At 35.0% G+C, this 20,280-nt stretch overlaps 2 protein-coding genes across 5 annotated transcripts in view; one reads left to right on the top strand and one right to left on the bottom strand.

Annotated features, from left to right (window-relative positions):
- NOL8 (nucleolar protein 8) overlaps positions 1–61 on the bottom strand; it is an 18,440-nt gene extending 18,379 nt beyond the window's left edge. The window contains exon 1 of the mRNA XM_026061188.1: positions 24–61. The gene's annotated coding sequence lies outside the window, so the exon portion shown is untranslated. The remainder of the gene's footprint in view (positions 1–23) is intronic.
- Positions 62–239: 178 nt separating this feature from the next.
- The window catches only part of CENPP (centromere protein P), a 163,343-nt gene continuing 143,302 nt past the window's right edge, over positions 240–20,280 (top strand). The window contains exons 1-7 of one of the 4 annotated variants that reach the window (XM_026061161.1): positions 240–270; positions 560–614; positions 2,148–2,302; positions 3,117–3,274; positions 3,618–3,706; positions 7,692–7,780; positions 15,358–15,454. In XM_026061161.1, coding sequence (XP_025916946.1) covers positions 2,166–2,302; positions 3,117–3,274; positions 3,618–3,706; positions 7,692–7,780; positions 15,358–15,454 — 570 coding nt within the window. In that variant the 5' untranslated portion in view covers positions 240–270; positions 560–614; positions 2,148–2,165. Of the gene's footprint in view, positions 271–365; positions 471–559; positions 615–2,147; positions 2,303–2,584; positions 2,625–3,116; positions 3,275–3,617; positions 3,707–7,691; positions 7,781–15,357; positions 15,455–20,280 lie in introns of those variants that run through there. The other 3 variants (XM_026061160.1, XM_026061162.1, XM_026061163.1) reach the window with 3 other exon arrangements.

Below are 20,280 nucleotides of genomic sequence, written 5' to 3'. Positions count from 1 at the left end.
AGACGACGGAGCTTCTCCCTCACCACCTCCCATGTGCGCTTCTCGCAGTGCAGCCCCGTTCTTCTCCCCCCCGCACCCCTTCCTAGCGCACGCTCCGAGAAAAGGGTTCCGCCTCCCGACCCGGCCGGGCTCAGACTCGCTCCCCCTCGCTCTCCGGTTCTTGTTTGCAGCCGGTCAAGTGTATTGGGAGCACATGGGTTGGTCCTGTGACTCTGGGGAGGTTTGAGCCGAACCAACCAGGAAGAAAGGAAGGGGGAGTTCTCGCAAGATGTAATTGAAAAGATAGGGAAATATCCGAAAAAATAGGGATCTAACCACTACGGTCGAATATCCGCTGCCGCTGCCGCCGGGCGCCGCGCTGGGCCGTTGGGGCGGTCTGCGCGGTCTGCGCCTGTGGCACCTGCGGGCCTCAGCCGGGGCTTGGGGCGGGTAGCAGCGGCGCGGCGCGAGCTCTTGTCCAGGTGTCCCCGGTAAGTTTTAAAGGCTAGACGCAAAGCGGGCAGACGCGAAAAAAAACCCACTAGCTCGTTTCTCACAAAATCTTGCCTGCTTTTCCCAGCTTTTCTTGGAGAGGGGGCAGCATAAAAGCAAGTGCTTGAGGCGTATACGGGAAGGTAAGTAGAAGCTTGCGATATATGGCGTTAGCGTACAAATGCGTGTGTGTGTGTGTGCGTGCACGCTTAGTGTGAGTAGAAGTGGTTGATTGTTTATCATTAGGAGTATGTTTTATTTAATTAAAAGTAGGGATTTTTTTTCTTCTGGAGATAATCTGTTTGAAACTAGAAGTAGTCTTCGAATCTTCTACAGTCTGGTAAAATTGCTTAAGTTAAAGCGGCTATGGGCAGTGTATGTGTTCTGTTACTGTCTTCAGAAGACCCAGCTATTGAGAGGGGTTAGCTGACAACCTGCCTCAGAGTCCTGGCTTCCCCCCCCCCAGTTACTCCTGATTGCAGTTAAAACTTTCTTCAGGATATTCTCAGATAAAGAAAACCGGGAGGACACATTAAAAACTTCTATTTCTTGTCCCTGCTAATCTTGTTTGTTGTTGCATGTTGCATATGCACGTTTTAAAATTTCAGAGAAAGTTCATAACTAGACAAAATCACTGTGATTCTTTGATGGCATTTAATGTTTTCTTTGTCACTAAATAAACTTTTAATGTAAATATGTTTTGAGTATTGTTTTTTATATGTAAAACATAATCCATATTTTCAGATGCCATTCTGAAATGGACGGAGACTGGATGAAATCATGACTATTTAAAAAAAAATAAAAAAAACCCTTTGATTTGCACTCAATCCCTGACTTATTTTTTGCATTTAGAGGCTATGCAGTTATTTGTGTCTTAAAACTAGTCTATTTATAAATTTAGATCCAATTAAGTCTTTCAGCAACTAATGTAACAAAACCACCATTTTTTTTCCAATTTGCTACCTATTTTTGGAGAAAACTCTGCTTTTTTTCCTTTTTTTTTTTGTTACATAAAGTCAGTGCTCAGAAATTTGTTCTTTCTCAGTCTTTTGTTGTTGTCTAGTAGCTTCTTATAGCACTGGAAGTAGAATCTTTCCTATTTATGATGCTTTTAGCAGGATGAGTTACCATGTCATCTAGGAAGCTTGATTTTGTACAGAATTATGTTGCATGCAAAAAGCAGCCTTTCTGCTTTCATTATATCTGCTTGCAGTCCGTTGTCTTTATAAATGGACTTTTCCACAGTTTTAGTAGGAGTTATATTGCAGAAAGAGTACTATAATATCAACTGCTTGCCTTCTAGCCTAATCCTGTTTTCAGATTGGTGACAATTTCTGTGGATTTTAGTTGCTGAGGATTGAGGCTTATACATTCGTTTAATCTTTCATAGCAAATGGGACCTTGTGATACTTTTCATAGAATTCTTTAGAGATGTTGTTAATTACTGCATTTGTCAAAGCCATCTGGAATATTTAACAACTGTATCTATCAATTTTTCAGTTTTCAAAAGTCATTAGATGCAAGTAAATTGTCTCATTTTAAGTAGAGGGGAGAAGAGAGGCAATTGCCTCATGTTATAGTTGCCTTTTTAAAATTAATTCCTTGGATAAAAATAAAGGTTTTTGAAAAATGATTTTTTTTTAACCTAAGAGGCATACTTCTTTTGTTTTATCTAGTAACATTGATTCTGAGAAATGGAGAACAGCATTTATCAAGTTTATGAAGATGAAATTCAGTCGTTGGAAGAAGAAATTAAAATGTTGGCTGAAAAGTATGAAGACAGTCAACAAGAATCCACATTTTTTTCTGATGAGGAGATACTAATGTCAATGTATGAGTTTTTTGACGTGTTGGATTAATATTAATGTTTCTTTGTCAAAGTTGTTTAGGTTAAGCTTCTGCCTCTATTTCGTGGCATTAGGACTTTTGCTATGTTATTTTTACAGTGCTTAGTATACTGCAGAACTCGTTTTGGAGAAGGGTCATATATGCTAAAGGAATATAAATAATAAGTAAATAGTTAATTTCTTGTTAGTGCCTTTTTTTTTTTTTTTTTTTTTTCAGGCAATCATAGTGGTCAGAGCACAATACCCAATACATTACAGTGTGGGCCTTGCAAAGCTGTTGGCTGCAAAGACCATGTTTTCCGTGATGTAGCATGAAACATCTCAATGCACATTTATTCATCCTAAAAAAAAAAAATAAAGTGGGGGAGGACTGGGGGAACTCATCACTAGCTGTAGGCTGAGGAAGTGCTGCTTTGGGGCTTTTTATTTACATTATTTATGATTACTTATGATATTGCACAGTAAATATATTCTCTATAGGTAAAATAGGTCATTTAGATTATTAAAAGTATCACAGCTCATTTCTGTGATATGTTCCTCCAAATGGATGGGATGTGTGCATCTCATAACTTATAATAAAGGCTGCATCTACACGGCAGTGATCCTAAAGTATTTATGTTAGCTAGAATAGTTTGGTGTTGCAATAATATTGTCTACTGAAATGTAACTCGCTGAAAACTGTCACACCACAACATTCCAAAATCCTTTTATTTTAACTGTATTGCTGTACCGATGTGATAAAACATGCTCTTATATCTGGGTCTTCTGCCCTTTTGATTTTTTTGTTTTCAATTATAGGAAGTCATTTCAAACAGAATTTCAGGGAGAGTTGAAGGGACAGGAATCTCCATCGGACCTGAAAGCTCAGCTTGAAAGTCTAGAAACAGATCTCTCATTTTTAATGAAGTTTACTGGTATTTGGTTCACAAGTCATTCCAAGAAAACTGTGGAAAAAAGTAAGCATTTGTTTGCCTGTTAGTGATGCTATACCAAGCACTCTGTTGTTAGATTTGCAGATGCATGTTGTAATTCCGTTTTCAACATTAGCAGAAAAAAAAAAATTGAATTTCAAAGTAATTATCTTTCTTGATAAAACAGTTTCTGATAAATGCAGTGCTTTGCATAGCAAGAAAATGAAAGACTACCATGAAATTAGCTTTTGTTTTCCTTAACATATGTTCCACTTACTTTCATCGTTTATATAATACTCAATATCAGTTGGTAGTTTAACTGTGACCAGTAGAAGAAATGCAATAATCAAGTATTAATCAAGCATTTTGTTATTTTCATTTATAACAGCTGGAAGCAGAACAATACAGAAGCACAGGTTATCAGGAAATTGCCACTCCCTGCCTTTTCAATTGGAATTTCAGCTTCTTGAAATAAAGGTAATGATCAATGTATGTTTAAAAAAACAAGCAAACTAACAAAACTTCAAATGGACAAGTGTTTAATATTTATTTCTTTACTTGAAGTAAAAAAATATTTACTTCAAGTAAAGAGTATTTCAAAGAATATTTACTTCTTTACTTCACACCTGTTTTGAGAGAACTGAGTAAAAACTAAAACATTACAAACCTGAACAACTTTTTTTTTGTTTTTTTTGTTTAAACTTTGGTTAGCATCCTACTTGCTTGGTTAGTATGACTAACCGTTACATCGTGAGGACTGCACAGAAGTTACACTAGTGATTGCAGATGTTTTGCAAGGAAACACTTTTATCAGAATTCTTGGCACAGAATCTAAAATGATGAACAGCAGAAAACAGCTGCTACTCAAAATTATAATGACCTTTTTGACGTCAGGGAATTTTCTTCTCAAGCAAACTTGATTTTCAGCTCTTTCCAGCTCAACTTTAAAGGCAGGTTACAAATGGAAAATGTTTGCAACTGATGCTATTAAAAACTGCCTTGCTATGGAAAGGTGTCCTTCCTAATCTTAAGAGAAGTCATTGTGAATTTAGGAAGTTAATATTTAGGTATTCACATATGGACTGCACAATTCCTGTCTGCAAAAGCTCAGTTGAATGAGGTTATTCTGCAACCTCTTAAGTCCATGTGTGACTTAAAATTTGTGGTCCTGGTGATATTATTTCAGGGTTTGCTTGTATAAAACTGCATTTAACTTTGAGCCTGGAAATAGCCTGGATCAATCATGGGACTTGGTTGGATTACTCTTTATTTATCACTTACGCACTTCTGAAGAATGATGACCTTTTATTCCACTGTAAACTTAACCTAATGGAGTGAAGATGAATAATTTAATGTTAAGTTTATATAAATATTAAAATATTTAAAATTGTCCTGAAACATTCATGATGCTTAAATCTACAATACCATTAGATGGCAGTACTTATCTACTTAATGCCTAAAACTGTAATACTTCAGTTCTGATGAAATACGCCATTTATTTCTTTGAGAGTAGATGATATGTAGAATAGCAAGTATAACCCCCCCCAACAACAACCAAACAAAAACTTTCAGTGGAAAAATTACAATTTTGAGTTAATTTTTTACATGAATTAGTTTTTTGATTAAAAAAAAGTGGTGCCCATAGTGTGCAATTTAAATCATAATACAATGTATCAATTTACCGCAAGTTAATAAGTTTTGAGTCTCTGATATTTTGTTCACCTATATTGTATGGGTTATGGAAATGTTCTGAAAATTGTTAAATTAGCCATGCAGACACTAATGCAGAGTACTGTTTTTATTTGTGCCATAATAGACAAATTTTGTTTTTCATTTTTGATGTTGCATACTCAAGACAAGAATTATATTTACTGTTTTAAACAGATTTATTTCTGTTTCTTTGTATGGCTTCTGTAATTGTATATGAACTTGAATGGTATCAAAGGCTTTACATTTACTTAAAATGTTACTGTGTTACAGCTATTGTACAAATCATAACTTAAATGGTTTGATTAGAATTGTAAAATACAACCCATTGTGTTTCATTAATGCACAGTTCTGCCTTTCATTTTGTTTAGAACTATTTAAATCAGATTTTGAAAGAATTTCATAGTTCTAAAATTAAAGTTAAAAGGGTTGTATTTTTAAGACATACAAGCTTGTAATTCACATGATTTTTAAAAAATTACTCTGTCCCATTTCATCAAAAGGAAAAACCATATCTCGCAACTAGAATGTTAGGAATTCCATTCACACATTTTGCCTAATTCTAGTTGACTATTTGTTTTGTAAAAGAAGTGGCAAGTTGTATTGGTTTTGCTACAGTCTTTATATACTGTGCATGTCTTCCTACACCAAAGTCAATGGGTCCTCTGGGTGGATGCAGAGGTCTGCCTCCATAGCTCTCAAGAAAGTTGTAACCTTAGGCCAGAATACTAAAACTGGAAAACTTAGCTAAAACTTTTTTATCCCTCAAGTTTTTACCTATAAAAATGGAGAATTATGGATGCCTGTTTTGGAAGGTATGACATTAACAGCTGTATATTAAATACCCTGCACTGAGATCAGCATTGATAAGATGGTATAAAGTTGCAACTAGTTTCATCCACCTTGAGAAATGAAATCAGACAGCTGTTTTTGAGAAATGCTCAGTATGTAGCAAATACTTTGGTATCAGGCAGAAGATAAAGAGAGGGTTTTTTTTTTCACACTATTAACTTGACCTGTTTAATTTTATTTAGTAGTTAAATTATTTTACAATTAACTCTGTAGTATCTATAATCAAACCAGTTGATATACGGTATCAAATAATACAGTAACAAATTGTTCTTGTAATTGTCTCTAATTTGGTCTTAAGCAAAATGTTAAATGTCATTAATGTTAAAAGCTGTTTTCAATGATATAACTGTACAAAGAAGGATAGGCATATCCGAGTTCACTCTGGCTAGCTTGAGTGGCTAAAATTATGTCTACTATTGTGGTTCTGGTCGCTCACTACCCGACAAAATTTGCTTCTTAGTAGGTTCTTTAGTTTTGGCAGTGTAAGATTAGCATACAGTTTATATGCCAGAGTTGACTATTGTTTTGGCATCTTGGAATGCAAGCAAAGCAGTTCCCATCTGTTCACGCTTGTGCACAGGGGGATGCTTACAAGTCAAAACATGGATGAAGAAGACATTTAATGTAAAAACATTGTATGATTTTTCTCTTATTGTCCTTGGGTGTTAGGAGAGGACATCTTCAGTTAGCTTGAAAATCTGACAAAACAAGTCTAAAACTGTTGAGAAAGTAGTCATTCAAATAAAAGTTGCTTTCTTTTCACAAGCTTTCCTTTTAAATCTTATTTTTATTTGACCCCAAGATGGCATCTTGACATACGTTAGAATCCATTTGTGGAAAACCAGTTTTCTTGAAAGGTAGCATATTAGCTTGTAACTGCTAGCAGCTTCTTGACAGCTCCCTGCCCATGTTGAGTCTCTTGCTCTGAATTTAAATGATTTTCCCTGATGTTACTTACTCAATCCACTAAATTTTGTAGTGTCTTGGCTCGGTTTTTTCCATCTTTATTCATGGCAATGTTAGCAGCGCTACTGTCCAGCTGGTACTACAGATCATTGTGGTGTACTTGGTTTTGACTCCAGCTTGTCCATTAAGCTTGTTTCCTGTGTTGCTATTCCTATTTGCTCATAGTGACTGGGTATAGGAAAAACAAAGTATGACATCTCCAGTATAAAGTGAAGCATTTGCTGCAGTCTTCAAGCCATGGTTTTAAATCTTTTCATTCACTTTTGTCTAACATATTGATCTGTTGCATTCAAAAATGTGTAATAAAAATAATTGAATTCTTTTGTGGTCTCATTTCTACTGTTTGAACACCTTTTCTTAATGTTTTTTATAGCTTGTTAAATATTTTAATTTGGAAACATTTAAACTTTGTATTGTCATGCGGATATCCGTGAGTAATAAGTATTATTGTAAAAAAATAGAAAAAAGATAAGAATTTGAGATAAAACTGGAGGTTGTAAAATAAATAAAAAAAAGGAAAACTAGTAGTTTTTTTTAACTCAGGATAACATTTTTATGCTTTTCGGATGAAACATTATTATATTTGTTTTTCTGCTTTAAATGACAACTATGAGTTGTGTTGAAAAATGAGAAGAAACTTAGATTAAAGAAGTGAAAGTGACATGGAAGGAAGTAGATGATCCTCTCATGTAGAAGTCTTCCTTTATATATGTGTATTCTGTGTGGAGTAGTTCTGGTATTATTCCAAAAGCCTCGCTCCTGGGATAATACTGATTGTTAGAATGAAATAAAATGTTTAGATAAACCATACTTCAAAGAATGTTATTTTAAGGATTTTTGCAGTTAGCAACATTTGCATATTTTTTTTATCTGCTATTAATTTTTTTTCTTTATTGAAGAAATTTCTTTGATGCACATTGTTATTTCTCTAATCTAGAGCAAAGAGAGCGTGTCTGCTGTTATTACTGATCTCAACGTTATAATGGAATCTGGGGAATATTCAGGTGTAAGCAAGTTTGTGTCCAGGTAAGTGTGTGTGTGGTGGGTTTTTGTTGTTGTTGTTGTTGTTCTGTTTTTTAGGGAAGTTATTGTATGGGTTATCTGATACTAAAGGCAACACTGAGCTTTTCATATTGAGTTATTTTCTTTGCCTAGTAACATGTTATCAGCCCTGTCTAAACACTTCCTATCCCTTGTCTGTATCCTCTGGGAGAGATGTTGAAATGAATGTAGTTTTTAAGGCTTGAAAGGACTGTTATGAATTGATGTTAAACAGAAACAAGGTTTTTGATGATAGTGTATTCTAGCTGTATGGAATTGTTTGGTTCAGAGAAAGATATGGGTATAGGTGAGTAATGACTAAAGTGTGCATCCAAAATCCCTCTCCAGTACTTGCCTGTTTCTAATTCTCTGCTCACCACCGCATTTCCCTTCCTTGTCTCAGAAATTCTTTTGCAGATGTTTTGAAAACAGTAGATAATAATAATTAAAAAACTGGAATAGTATATTTGTGCAGTGGCTTAAGAAAACATACGTACTAAAACTCTCAAGCATGTGACTACTTATTATTTGTAATTATTTTCTGGGAGATGTCAGCTTCTTTTGATGCACAGGATGAATAATGGTCAACTAATTTCCTTTCTCTCTGATACTTCACTGTGAAATCTGCTAGCAAGCTACTCTGAGAACAATTCTATTATTTATTAATTAATACTAGGTAGTTGATTTGTAATCTTAATCCTGCTCTTTAAATGACTTTTTAGTTAGATTTGGGGAGGGAGGAGGAAGGCAAAGGGGCGGGGTGGGGAAAAGGTCTATTATGTTACCTCTGACTTGGTTAGCTTGTACTGAGAGCTGAATTTTTTCTTTAAGAGGAAGAGGTTTAGTATATCCACACAAATCTCTGCCGCTAAAGTTAGTGGAATAACTGAGATTACTAGTTGACCACTCACTGAGAAACAGGATTTAGAAGAGAAAATGACCCTGTGTTTTCACAAGTATTTTCTGACAGAAGTGTCTTGGAGCTCAATAGTAATACTGGAAAGGAATGCCTCGAAGTAATGCCAGGCTTTATTTTGTCCTAGCTTGAGCACTCCTCTCATGTGCCTCTCTCATCACTACCCTGGGCCTTTTCCATGTTATACCGGTATTCATTAGTAAGCGTAAGTTTTCATGAGTGGCATAAGATGAATTAAGGCCTTGCTGTAACTAAAGAAAGCAATTCTATTCTCTCCTTAGCATGTATTTGCACGTCCCATCTGTTATCCTTGCATCAATGTATATACTTGTGAAGCTACAAGGCTAGTAGGATCAACATAGTCATTTCGTTGAAAAAGTAATTTGAGAACCCCCTCCCCCTTCCCCCCGCCAAATACCTTCAGTCAGTTGGATATGACTTATAGATTTGATTTGTCTTGCAACTTTATGATATTTAGTGCTGATCTAAGTCAGAAACTGTGGCCAGAGTGGGGATGATGTTGGCAGTGTCTGTTTTGACAGCAACCCATCATTAGATTGGTTCAGTCTGACTATAAGATCTCCCTTTATGGCTTCTTTTCTCAGTCCCTTTATTTAGCTAGTTCCAGTTTCTTACTTTAAGTCACAGTCTCCTCTTTTCATGTCCAGTTTCAGTCTTTGCCCAGCTAGCCCTTTATTCTTCACTCCACCAGTTACTCTCAGAATCTTGGATCCCAGCTCTTCCCTCCCTCCCTCCCTCCCTCTCTCTCCCTCCATTCCCTGGCTGACTGAATCTGCTCTTTCTCTGTATTGTTCTTTCTTTTCAGCTTCCCCATTCTTCTGACCCCATCAGTTTGTTTCCTTCTGTCAATTCCCTGTTAGTTTTCTTTTGCTTCCTTGGCCCAGTCTTGCCAAATCCATTGTCTTGCTCTGTTCTGTTTTCTCTGGTGGCCTGAATTTTTTTTTCCTCCTCAGCATTCTAATTTTTTAGCTTCATTTTTCATAATGCATGACAAAAGGGGTCTTTAATAGCACAAGAGTTAAAAACTTGGCAGACAGTTGTAATTCCCAAGCCCATCCTGCTTTGGAAGAAAATAGAAATTTTAGAGCACTTGAAAATCACATTTTTAAAGGAAGCAAAATTCAGCAATTTAGTTTATTTTCAAACAGATACTGCTGCAATATATATTATATATTTAAAAAAGACATACAGTTCTTTAAACATGACAATAAAATGTGTGTGCAAATGGAATCACAATATTTGTTCTTCTGTTTTTGAACTTTACTTGAGTCCCCTGTGCACCCATTACCACTTGTGGTATACTTCTAGTGTTGAGGACCGCAGTATCTGTAAAAAAAATCCTGTTGGTAGTCTTTTTTTAGACTTGACTTCCCATTACTTGATTGGGATAGTTAACTATTGCATAATTATGTAATTAAATAGAATGGTTTTTCTGGACATTTTGAGAACTGCTCCTACTTTAGTAATTAAAATTTAACTGTCAAAGTGAAAGATTTGTGAAATGTCTGTTTTATATTAAACATTCCATGGGTTAAGTATCTTGGAAGTGAGGGAAACATGCACAGCTGTAAGAGTCATTCCTTAGTTTTATGTCCTAGTGCAAAAAGTCTTTCTTACTGCACTGAGTTAAAATATATTTCCTCCCTTAAAATAACAAAAGGAGTCTACTCCTGCTACAACAGTTAAAGTTTTTTAATATACTTTTGTATTGTGTTGATGATAATAATACTTTGTAAAACTGAAATGGCATTTGGGTAGGAGCATGTGATTTTAAGCTGATACATAGTTACTTTCTGTCACAAAATGTTTTTTGCTGTTTTTGGATAACTTCTCTGTAACATGGATGTTAGCTTTGGAAATCAGTATTTTCCACTCCTAGTGGATTTTTTTTCGTTACACTCCAGTGACATTTTGTAATGTTTAATTCTTTCCAAAAACAGGCTAAAAGGCTTAAAGTTTAACATGCACATGGCTTCAACATTTAAAAGCAATAATAGTACTGCTGAAGAATTAGGCTAATTTTGGCTACTTAGGAATTTGCCTAATCTAGACCCAGTATTGTTGGTCTATGAGAAGTTTAAATGCTACGAGAGACTTATTTGAAGTGGTGTTTTTATGTGCTATTTCCTTTGCTCCCTTGGTAACGCAGAACAGCATTTATATTATGTATGTATATCCACACCAAAACAGATTTTTTACCCCCTTCTAAGTACTGAATCCAGTTTGCTATCTTAAATTTAGCCAGCTTTGTATCTGTATATGAGAAGTATATACTCAGGCATAACAGGTCCCGTACATCATGTCTCTTCTTCCAAAATTATTACCTATTTTGAAATATAGCTCTCTGCATAAATTGACTTTATATTCTGCAATACAATTCAAAATAATCTTTTGCCTATGTTAATGTAATTTGCTGCTTGGTTCTCTTTCACATTAGATATAGCTGCTCCACTCGATCCAAGAAACCTCAATGCCAGATTTTTTTTTCTTAATGCTATTCAAAAATGCCATTCTGTGATACAGTTGGGCAGTTCGAGGATGGCATATTGTGTTGTATTTTTTTCTTCTCAAATTGGACATTAACAGTGTTGTTAGAAAGTCACTTAGCTAAAGATGAGAGATGAAAAGGGCCCTATCACCCAATGAGTTTCAAATTCATCAGGAGCCAAGAATTAGAAGTCTTTGTCTTTCATCAATGCTTCTTTCAAGACTGTAGTTCCTTCTTCTTGCCTTTACCCTTTTGCATGTCTCTTAAAATCTGCTTGATGCATCTTTGTAGCTCCTAAGTATGTGTCTGATCGTGCTTCATTTTGCATCAACTTCTAGTCTGCCAGTATCAGTTTTGATACCGTAGTCTCCTCCTCTCAGGAACATGCCTATGCCTTTTGCAGGCTGCCTTTTACTTTGAAACTGAGTCTCTGAACTTTTTAGCCAAACTTATCTCTCTGCTTGGTCATCTAGCCATAAAAATCTCCATCTGCTGTATTGCCTAAAGAGGAATCGGAGAGGAGAGAAGAAATAAAAATAAACTAAAACATAATGCTAAAACAGTAGGTGACTAACAGTTGAAACTGACAGTTGCTTATTCTTCTTATCGTCTGGTTTGTGAGCTTCTTTTAAACTGTATAAAAGTGGATACTCATAAAAATCACCAAGTTTTTTAAAAAATTTTAAGTATGTAGTTTTGTAACAAAATTTTGTATTGCCCCCTATCACATATGTAGATTTTAAAAGGCATACTGCAGTATGTTTAGAATCATGCTCGCTAGCCAGTGAGATGTGGGCAGTCATTACTATGTCTGGATATTTACTATACTATGTATAGTGTTTTTTTTTTTTTTAATATATGCCCAATTACTAGTTGTGGTTAAAAAAGCTGTTCAGAACAATAAAACTAGTCAGCTCTTGTAAATCAGCATGTGTCTACTTCAGTCCAGGGACTCAGTTTTTACTGTGCTGCCAGCATTTTTTTTGTCTTGGCCTGCTTTTGTTGGCAGTTGTGACTAGCTTTGGTAACTTCCTTTAATGATGCTGTTCTTTCCAGGCTAGGATAAAACATGTTTGGCTTTTCTTTTACATTTTCAATATCTGAATGAACTTCACATATTTTTCCCAGTTTATGTAATATGTTGGAGTTGCCATTCTTGTATAATAAGCAAATTTAGATCTGAGACAAAGTTCTCCCTTGAATTGCTGAAATGACTTGGTAATACACTTTTGCAACCACTCTGTGTTAATAGCTTTAAGTTTCTGCTCTCAGGTGTTCTGAAAATTCAAAAAAGAATAGCTAATCTGAAACAGGAAAGATTTGGAAAATCAAATTTACATGTGCAATGTCTATATCTGGATTTAGCTCCTCTGTAACTTTCTGAAATAATCCAGAATGTATGTCAGGTATCTTCAAGATCTTTCCAGGCAGGTTATGTAAATCTGCAAAACCCTATGTTAGTAACAGGAATAAATCTTTGCATTTCAAAGCAGTGTATTTTGAAGCAATGTTTCGTCAGGTATCTTTTGACAACGGTTAGTGGTCTGTTTCATCTGACTGTGGCTTAATATCAACAATGACATGAAGATTTGTCACCCGTACGATTGAAGAATCTTGTCGCTTCAGGTGTCCTGACACTCGGCTTCTCTTAGTTGTTTTCTTAGCTTTTGTGGATTTTTGCATTCTTAGCCACAAGAGTTATTCTTAGCACATTCTGTGCAAGTGTTCCTGCTCCCTTCCATCCACAATGCTGGATAGACGGTTTGTTATTTGGCAAATTCTGCCTTCCTATATTCTCTCCTTTCCCTTCTCTGTCCTGATCTCATTCACAGTCTAATACATTATTAGGATTTTGAAGAATAGAGATTTTTGTTCCTTTTTCTTAAAGAGAAGCCCCCCTGCCAGCTCCCTGCTTACTTTCTCTAATGTGTTTTTTAAATACAGTTCTGCCTCATTTTCCTCCTTTGATTAAAAAATATATACAGGTTCTCAGCTCTAACGGTTGCCTTTATTGTGCTGTTAATGATAAAGAGAGTGATTAAGGCCCCTTCAGTTTGTGATGGTATCTGTCCTAAGTAAATATGTCTCTTAATTCATTTGGTTCTAATGATAATTGTTCTAAGGTAGATTTTTGTGTCTGTTACCAATTCCTTGTAACTTGGCTTGCTTTATTCTCTTGTTGCCTGCCTTCCTGGATATCTGAGGGAATGTAATGGCATACATCTAATAAATGTTTTGCTTATGTACGTTAGTTGACATACAAACTGACATAGTTTTCCTGTGAGGGCGTAACAGTAAATGACATACTGAAAACTTCCTTTGACTCTGAAAGAACTTTAGTGCTAGTGATTGAAGTAGAAAAGTATATCACTTACTTTTGCTAGTGTATTGTAAATGCTCTAACCGTGCTTATAACTTTTTCTGAGGCAGAATTTCTACTGTAAACAGAATTTCATGATATAAGGGAGCATACCAGTCCTAGTGTTTGGTACATTGCAACTTCTGTTTTGTGTGAAATCATAAGTACCTTATAGACTGAGAGAAATAGCAGTGACTGCTCAATCCAAGTTAGTAAGGTGTGTTACTCTTCAGTGTCAATTTGATGTTTTGCTATGCTGTCAAATAGGAATAATTACGTGTGTGTATCAAGAACAGCTTTTATTTTCAAAATTGCATGTATTTTTCCCCAGCTGCAAGAACTGATAATAAGTCAATGATGTAGTGTTCCTTGATTCTGTACTCAGTGGTGTGTTTAGAATGTATTTGGAAATGACTTGAATAGTAATGTCATATATACTTCAAAATGCTGTTGTTTCTTTGGGAGGGGGAGCTTCTGTTTGATTCTGTGAATCAGATACTGTGAATATTTAATTTTGAAATGGTATTGAAGCTTAAATGGTTTAATTTCTGTGTAGATGAAACAAGTACATGTAGGAAATAAACTTCCTTATGTTCTCAGTGCAGTATCTGTTTGTATTTCTTCCATGTTTTGCTTCTATTTTTAACTTGACTTTAGAACTGAAGTCTTGAAATCCTAACTTCTTAGGTTTAGCTGGCATCATATATTGTTGCTTCTGTCTGTTAACTGAGGTCAGCAGAAACGGAAAAATCTTATTATATTAAGCATGGAATCATTGTATGCGATCACTTTCATTTTATGCTGTTCAATCTCTGAAACTGGCAAAGCCAGAAATATAGGAATTTTTCTTTTTTGTTTCTGTTATGCTTTGTCTGTTGTATTGGACTTCCTCAGAACTGCCAGAAAGTAAAATGACTACAGCTGACCCTTCTGTTTTCGGAGGTATTATGGATGAAAAATTAATTATTTGCAATAATATAGTGCTGTTAAAACAGTTCCTTTCCTCTGTTGTGCAGAGACACTGAGGGAAGTTCTGCAAGAATCAGCTCAGCTCCATTCAGGCTTGTTAGTTGTTGCCTAGAACTGGCCTGGCATTACACTAATATCTCTGCACTGCACTTCTCGGTCACTGAATTATCTGCATCTCCTCTTTATTCCCCCATTATCAAGAATATGACTGTCTTCCATAATAGCAGATAAATCAAGATTTAATTGTATGCCAAAAGTTTTCTTTTAAATCTAACATGCCATGTATGATTTAGTGAACAAACTGTCTTGCTTACTCCAGTTTCAAGGTCAGTCTTGCAAAGTTGAATGTAATGCAGGCAGAGATAGATAATACATGTCAATCAAAGATTTGGTTGGGTACAACAAAGGTCACAGAAATACTCAATATATAGGGATGTAGTTTGGAAAATCTTACTGGTTTTGCAGGTTAAAGTTTTATTATGTAATACCTTGGAATTTACAAAATAAGAGTATTAGAGGAAAAGCATGAAGTCAAAGTAACATTTTACAGGAGGACCACTTGAATTTACCAAGTTATCACATATTGCATGTAGGACTAATTTTATTACTGCTTGTTTTTCCTGAGGAATTCTTCAGTTACTCAATATCTACATCTTTTTTCCTGTCAGGATTTTTTTTAAGGAATTCTGGCTTAAAAATTGAACAATATTAATTATAGTCTTTAGGGGGAAAATGCAAATTTTAGGCTATAGAATTGATACTTCTGATTAGTACTGTTTGGGATAAAAGACATTTTTTTTTTTCTGCAGCACTGAAGAACACGGAAATCTTTTGCCGTTTTTCAGAAGTCTTTCATCTTATGCTGAGTGGTATGAACATCGTAGATGCACCTTCCTACATTTCAAGGTAATGTCTGTCAAGCCTTTCTATATCAGTACTCCATTTGGCTCTTTGAGTTCATTGTGAAATGATGAAATCGGCAAAATTTTAAGACAGAGGAACAAAGGTAAAAGTAGCGTTCTTCAGTGGAGTAGTGTAAGCTACTGGAGTAGTATAAGAAGATTGATTTTTATCATCTATTGCTCATGTTCCTGTCAGAGTGACAGAAATGAATATATGTGGCTTTTATGTGGAGGAGGAAGCCAGTTTTTCATTGAAATTATGTTTCATCTAGACAAAAAGAGCAAAAGAAAAAAATCAAAACAACATTTATATTCTTTGGTATTTAAATGTTAGTTTTGATGGGCTAGATCTGTCTGTTTCGAAAGTGTGACAGCATGTTTTGGGGAGACAACACTTCTAGTTCTGGAAGGTTTTACTTGAATTGGAGATAAACTGTTCCTTACACTCACCTGGAAAATAATAGTTGAATTTAGTTCCAAATTACTGTTATTTGGCTTGTTTGCTTTGTCTTTGTACTGATTTTAAGATAAGTAAGTATTCCTCAGGTAAAAGTATTGTAGTCTTACCAACACATAACGTCATGTATGATGAAAAGTTGATGTTAGAAGAGGATGTTTAGCTACTTAGTTGTTTTATATTAAAAAAAAAAAAAAAGCAAGCATGCATATTGCAAACGGAAAAGCTCAGGAAAGCTTTAGTACAAAACTTTCTCTGTAACATCAATAAACAGAATGGAAGCCTTCCAAGCAGTGTAATTTTGGCGTTCAGCTATGTTAACATGTAGCTGGGATAACATGCTGTTTTATGTCAGCTAGTCCATGGCGAACTCTGGCTCTTTGCTTAGTCCTCATGTCTTTGGCAAACTCCAGTTACTATGCCTTTACTGTGAGCCAGGGCCTTGCAAATAGATAGATACCTGTGACAAATTAGTTGACGCAACTTGCTTCTGTATCTGAAGTGCTGCCAGTTCCATTTATTAATGTACATACTCTGTTGTTCTAAGTATTTTTTGAGATACAATAAGTATAAGACCTGACCTATTCCAAAGACAGAATTTTCCAAATAAAATATTTTTGGTGACGTAGTTAAAAATCATTTTTTTTAGACAAGGAGTCTTAACTTATTTGTGCTTTTGTCTTTGTTTTTTTTAAGGAAAATAAGTAACAGTAATGTTCAATCACTGCAATGACTTTAGGAATCTTGACTCTTGCAAGTGTAGTTAAAATACTGTATATAATGGTATGTACTTTTAAAAATTGTATACTTACACTTATAGGTAAGGGTTTTATAAGTACCAAGCATCTAATGCTAGAAAAATAAAGAATGAAACATCAAAAACTGTATTAAATGAAAGGATACTTTTTTAGGTTTCATTACTGGCATGTGCTTGCATTGGAAAAGGTTTGTATGTAATAAAGATGATAATAGTTTGGTATCATGTCTGAGAGAAGTGACCTGAATTGACTAGGAGACTGATGCCAAGGGCAGTGCCCTTGAAAAGTATTGTGAAAATGGTATAAATCATTGTGATCCTGTTAAATTCCCATGAAAACAAAGAAAATGTTTTGGAGTATACCCTGAAGGCATAAGGTTCCGTTTTCTTGGCTGGACCATCTTAGAAAGATTCTTAGATGTTTATTATAGTCGCTAAGCTTGCTCACTCTTTGAGTGAAAGGGAAGTGTTTTCCCCTTTTAGAACAAAACTTTCAACTGTAGCACACACAAAGGTGTTTCTAACTGTCTTAGCAATATTGTTTCAGAGCTCCAAAACATCAGCTAGTGAGGTAATAATCATGGTGATATTTGTTTACTAACACCCTTGGCTGTACTAAATAAAATATACAGTATGTCACTTTTTATGTATTTAGTATAATTCTTTTCTTGTAATATATTTTTGTTGGAGTCAAACACGCCAAGCTTATTTATGTGATTTTTACCTACTCTGTTACATGCTCCACATGATGCTCATCTCCTCCTTTTCTCAGTTTGCCTTCTGTAACTGCTGCATAACAGGATGTCACTGACTTCCTTCTGAATATCGTTCTCTTTTCAATGTGCTGTATTTCTGTCTATAGTCAAAATTAGGTGTAATATAAACATTTGTTGTCAAAGGTAGATCTTTACTATCACTCTTTTGTCCTGTGAAGAGTAACCCTGCAAATACTGGCAAACTCCCCATCATCTTTGCTTTTCAGTGGAAATATGAAGTGGAAAACTGCTTTTTTCCTATTATTTTTTTGAATCTGGTAGGTCCTTCTGAGTTGTGTGCTGGCTTAATCAATTTCTACTATAAATTAATCAGCCAGATTAAAAGAAATTTTAACTTCTGATAATATAAAAAAAGAAAAATTCTCATCAGCAGCTACATAATAAACTGAGCTTGTCTAATCCTGACTGTCCTATGTGAGGACTTTTTTTTTAATCGTTCCATAGTGAGATAAAGATTGAGGTAGAGTGCTAAGGGATTTGTTTGTTTATTTTGTATGATCAGCCTCACTGATGCTTTCTGATCCTTCGAGCAGTGGTATAAGCCTGGTGACAGCAGCCACTGAGGCTTCTTGGACCATGGTTCAGGGAGTAGTTGTAAATTGCACTCATTTTCAAATCCACTACGGAAATGAAAAAGTAGAAGGGACCTACGTTTGGAGGTGAGTTTTAAGTTGTCATCTGTTGCAAGGAAAAGCAGTTTTAAAAAAGTATTTGTTCAGACTCTGCATATAAAGAATGAAGTGATTTTCATGACAAAAAGATATATGAAGAAACACTCGCTGAAGACTCACTATATATTGCAAGTTTACCTCAATATTACAAATACGTTTTCTAAAGTTGTTTCTCTCTATGGGAAAAGATACTGTTGAGAAAGGCAGACAAGTTTGGGACAATACTTCATATATGATTGAGTATGAGCCTATGAAGAAGTTTTATGCCTTCTCATTTCTGGCAGCAGTAGTAATAATTTCATATAGAGATAAAAGACTTTCTGAGTTTCTGAGGGTTAACAAAGAGTTCAAAGATCAAGTCTGACAACTCAAAATGCATTCAAAACCAGATTGCTAAGGAGTATATGTGTATTTGTAACTTAATATATCATGGTAAGTTGTGTGAAAGTGACTAGCAAGGTACTTTTAATATTTGCATAAAAACAAGTGAATGATCTTACTTTGTAAATATTCACAAACAACATTTAAAAAAAATCAGTTGGTGACCTTTATGGTGTATTTTTTTTGTACCAGCTTGCTAGACTTCAAGTATATAGCCACATAACTGTACAGTGCTAGAGCGAAAACTTATTTTGGGTGTGTGTTTTGTTTTTTGTTTTAGCATTTTTTTAATGTAATTTTGTTATTTTAAGAAAACCCTCAAAACTACCCAGGCTGTTAAGGTACATATAGACAGTAGAGTAAGAACAGGGAAGATAGCTTTTTTTTTTTTTTCCCCCCTTTATCTTCTTATTAGTTTTGATGCATGAGAAGAGAATAAAGTAGGAGTGATTGAATACTTTAAATAATAATGGGGTTTTGAGATGAATGACAATTGCAAGTTTCAAACAAAATTGGACTGTACTGTATTTCTAAAAGTTGACCTATCACAAGTGGCAGTTTTGTAGTGAGGGTTTTCAAAGTTATCAAGATTAATGGTAATGGTGGGATGGGTAACTTGGATCAAGGAAAAGAGCAATTTAAAGTATGCATTGATTTGACTGTAAACAGACTTCTACAGAAGGCAGGGACAGGTTTAAGTAGCTGTGGGCAGAGCAAAGTTCTCTTGTATGCGCTGCGTGCACTACACTATATACACCCTCATTTTGTGCTTTGGCAGTTGTGTTTTTTTACAAAAACAAGTTAGTCTACAGCTTGCATAATTCACTCACACAAAGTCGAGTTGAGTGCACTATTGCTACCCTCCACTGCTGCTCCTCTGCTAGTGCTTTAAATAGATTTTGAAGTGTCTCGCAAGACCTAGCTTATGTTTTTGTGTTTTAGCCTCTGTGATACTTGCATAATATTACTTGTATGGCAAGGTCTTAATAATGTTTATTGTGGCAATGCAGGATATGTGTACAAAATGGATTTACAACTACAAATAAATTCTGATTTAGACATGCCTTTAGTCTCCTCTGAGACTCAACAGTTAAAGTATGTTCGTATTGCAGTAAGAGAAGATTGTTGAAGCTGATGCTGATAAACAAGAAAAAAATCAAATTTTATTGGAAATACAGAACAGCAACAAGTGATAGGAAAACAATAGGATAATGTACATTCAGCTTGATAAAAGTACTGGTCACAAAAATAGAAGGCAAAAATTCCTGCATACTGAAGCCCTTCTCAATTAACATTTCCTGACTTAATTTGCTAGCAATTAGGGAAAGTAAATTAAACCATATGAGATAATTTACTGCCTGCACGAGAATCTCATAAGATACCACTTGTCCACTTCTGTTTGCTCACAAAATATTTAGACCATTAAATTGATGTTACTGTTGATCTTTAGCACTTTTTCAAAAAACATATAGCTTTTTAATGGAAGTATTAAGTTTTTTGGGGTAGTGGTTAGGTTTTAAAATATTTATGTGTGTGTGTATATTACATGTGCAAATACTTGGGTATGCACATATATATAACTATTTCCTTAGAGAGGTAATAGGATGACTTTTGATATTTACTAATCTCATTAATTTTGGAAAGAGCTTTATTTAGTAATAACTATTTGAGATGAGAATAAGATCAGAGGCCACTACTTACGTAATGTTATTACACTTAAATTTTTAGCTGTGTTTTCTCCATCTTAGGCATTTCTCCAAATAGAAATGAATGAATTGGTTGGGTGTT

The sequence above is a fragment of the Apteryx rowi genome, unplaced genomic scaffold, assembly GCF_003343035.1.
Source record: "Apteryx rowi isolate R43461 unplaced genomic scaffold, aptRow1 scaffold_177, whole genome shotgun sequence".
Classification (NCBI taxonomy): domain Eukaryota; kingdom Metazoa; phylum Chordata; class Aves; order Apterygiformes; family Apterygidae; genus Apteryx; species Apteryx rowi.
This window is presented reverse-complemented; position numbering and strand designations above follow the sequence as displayed.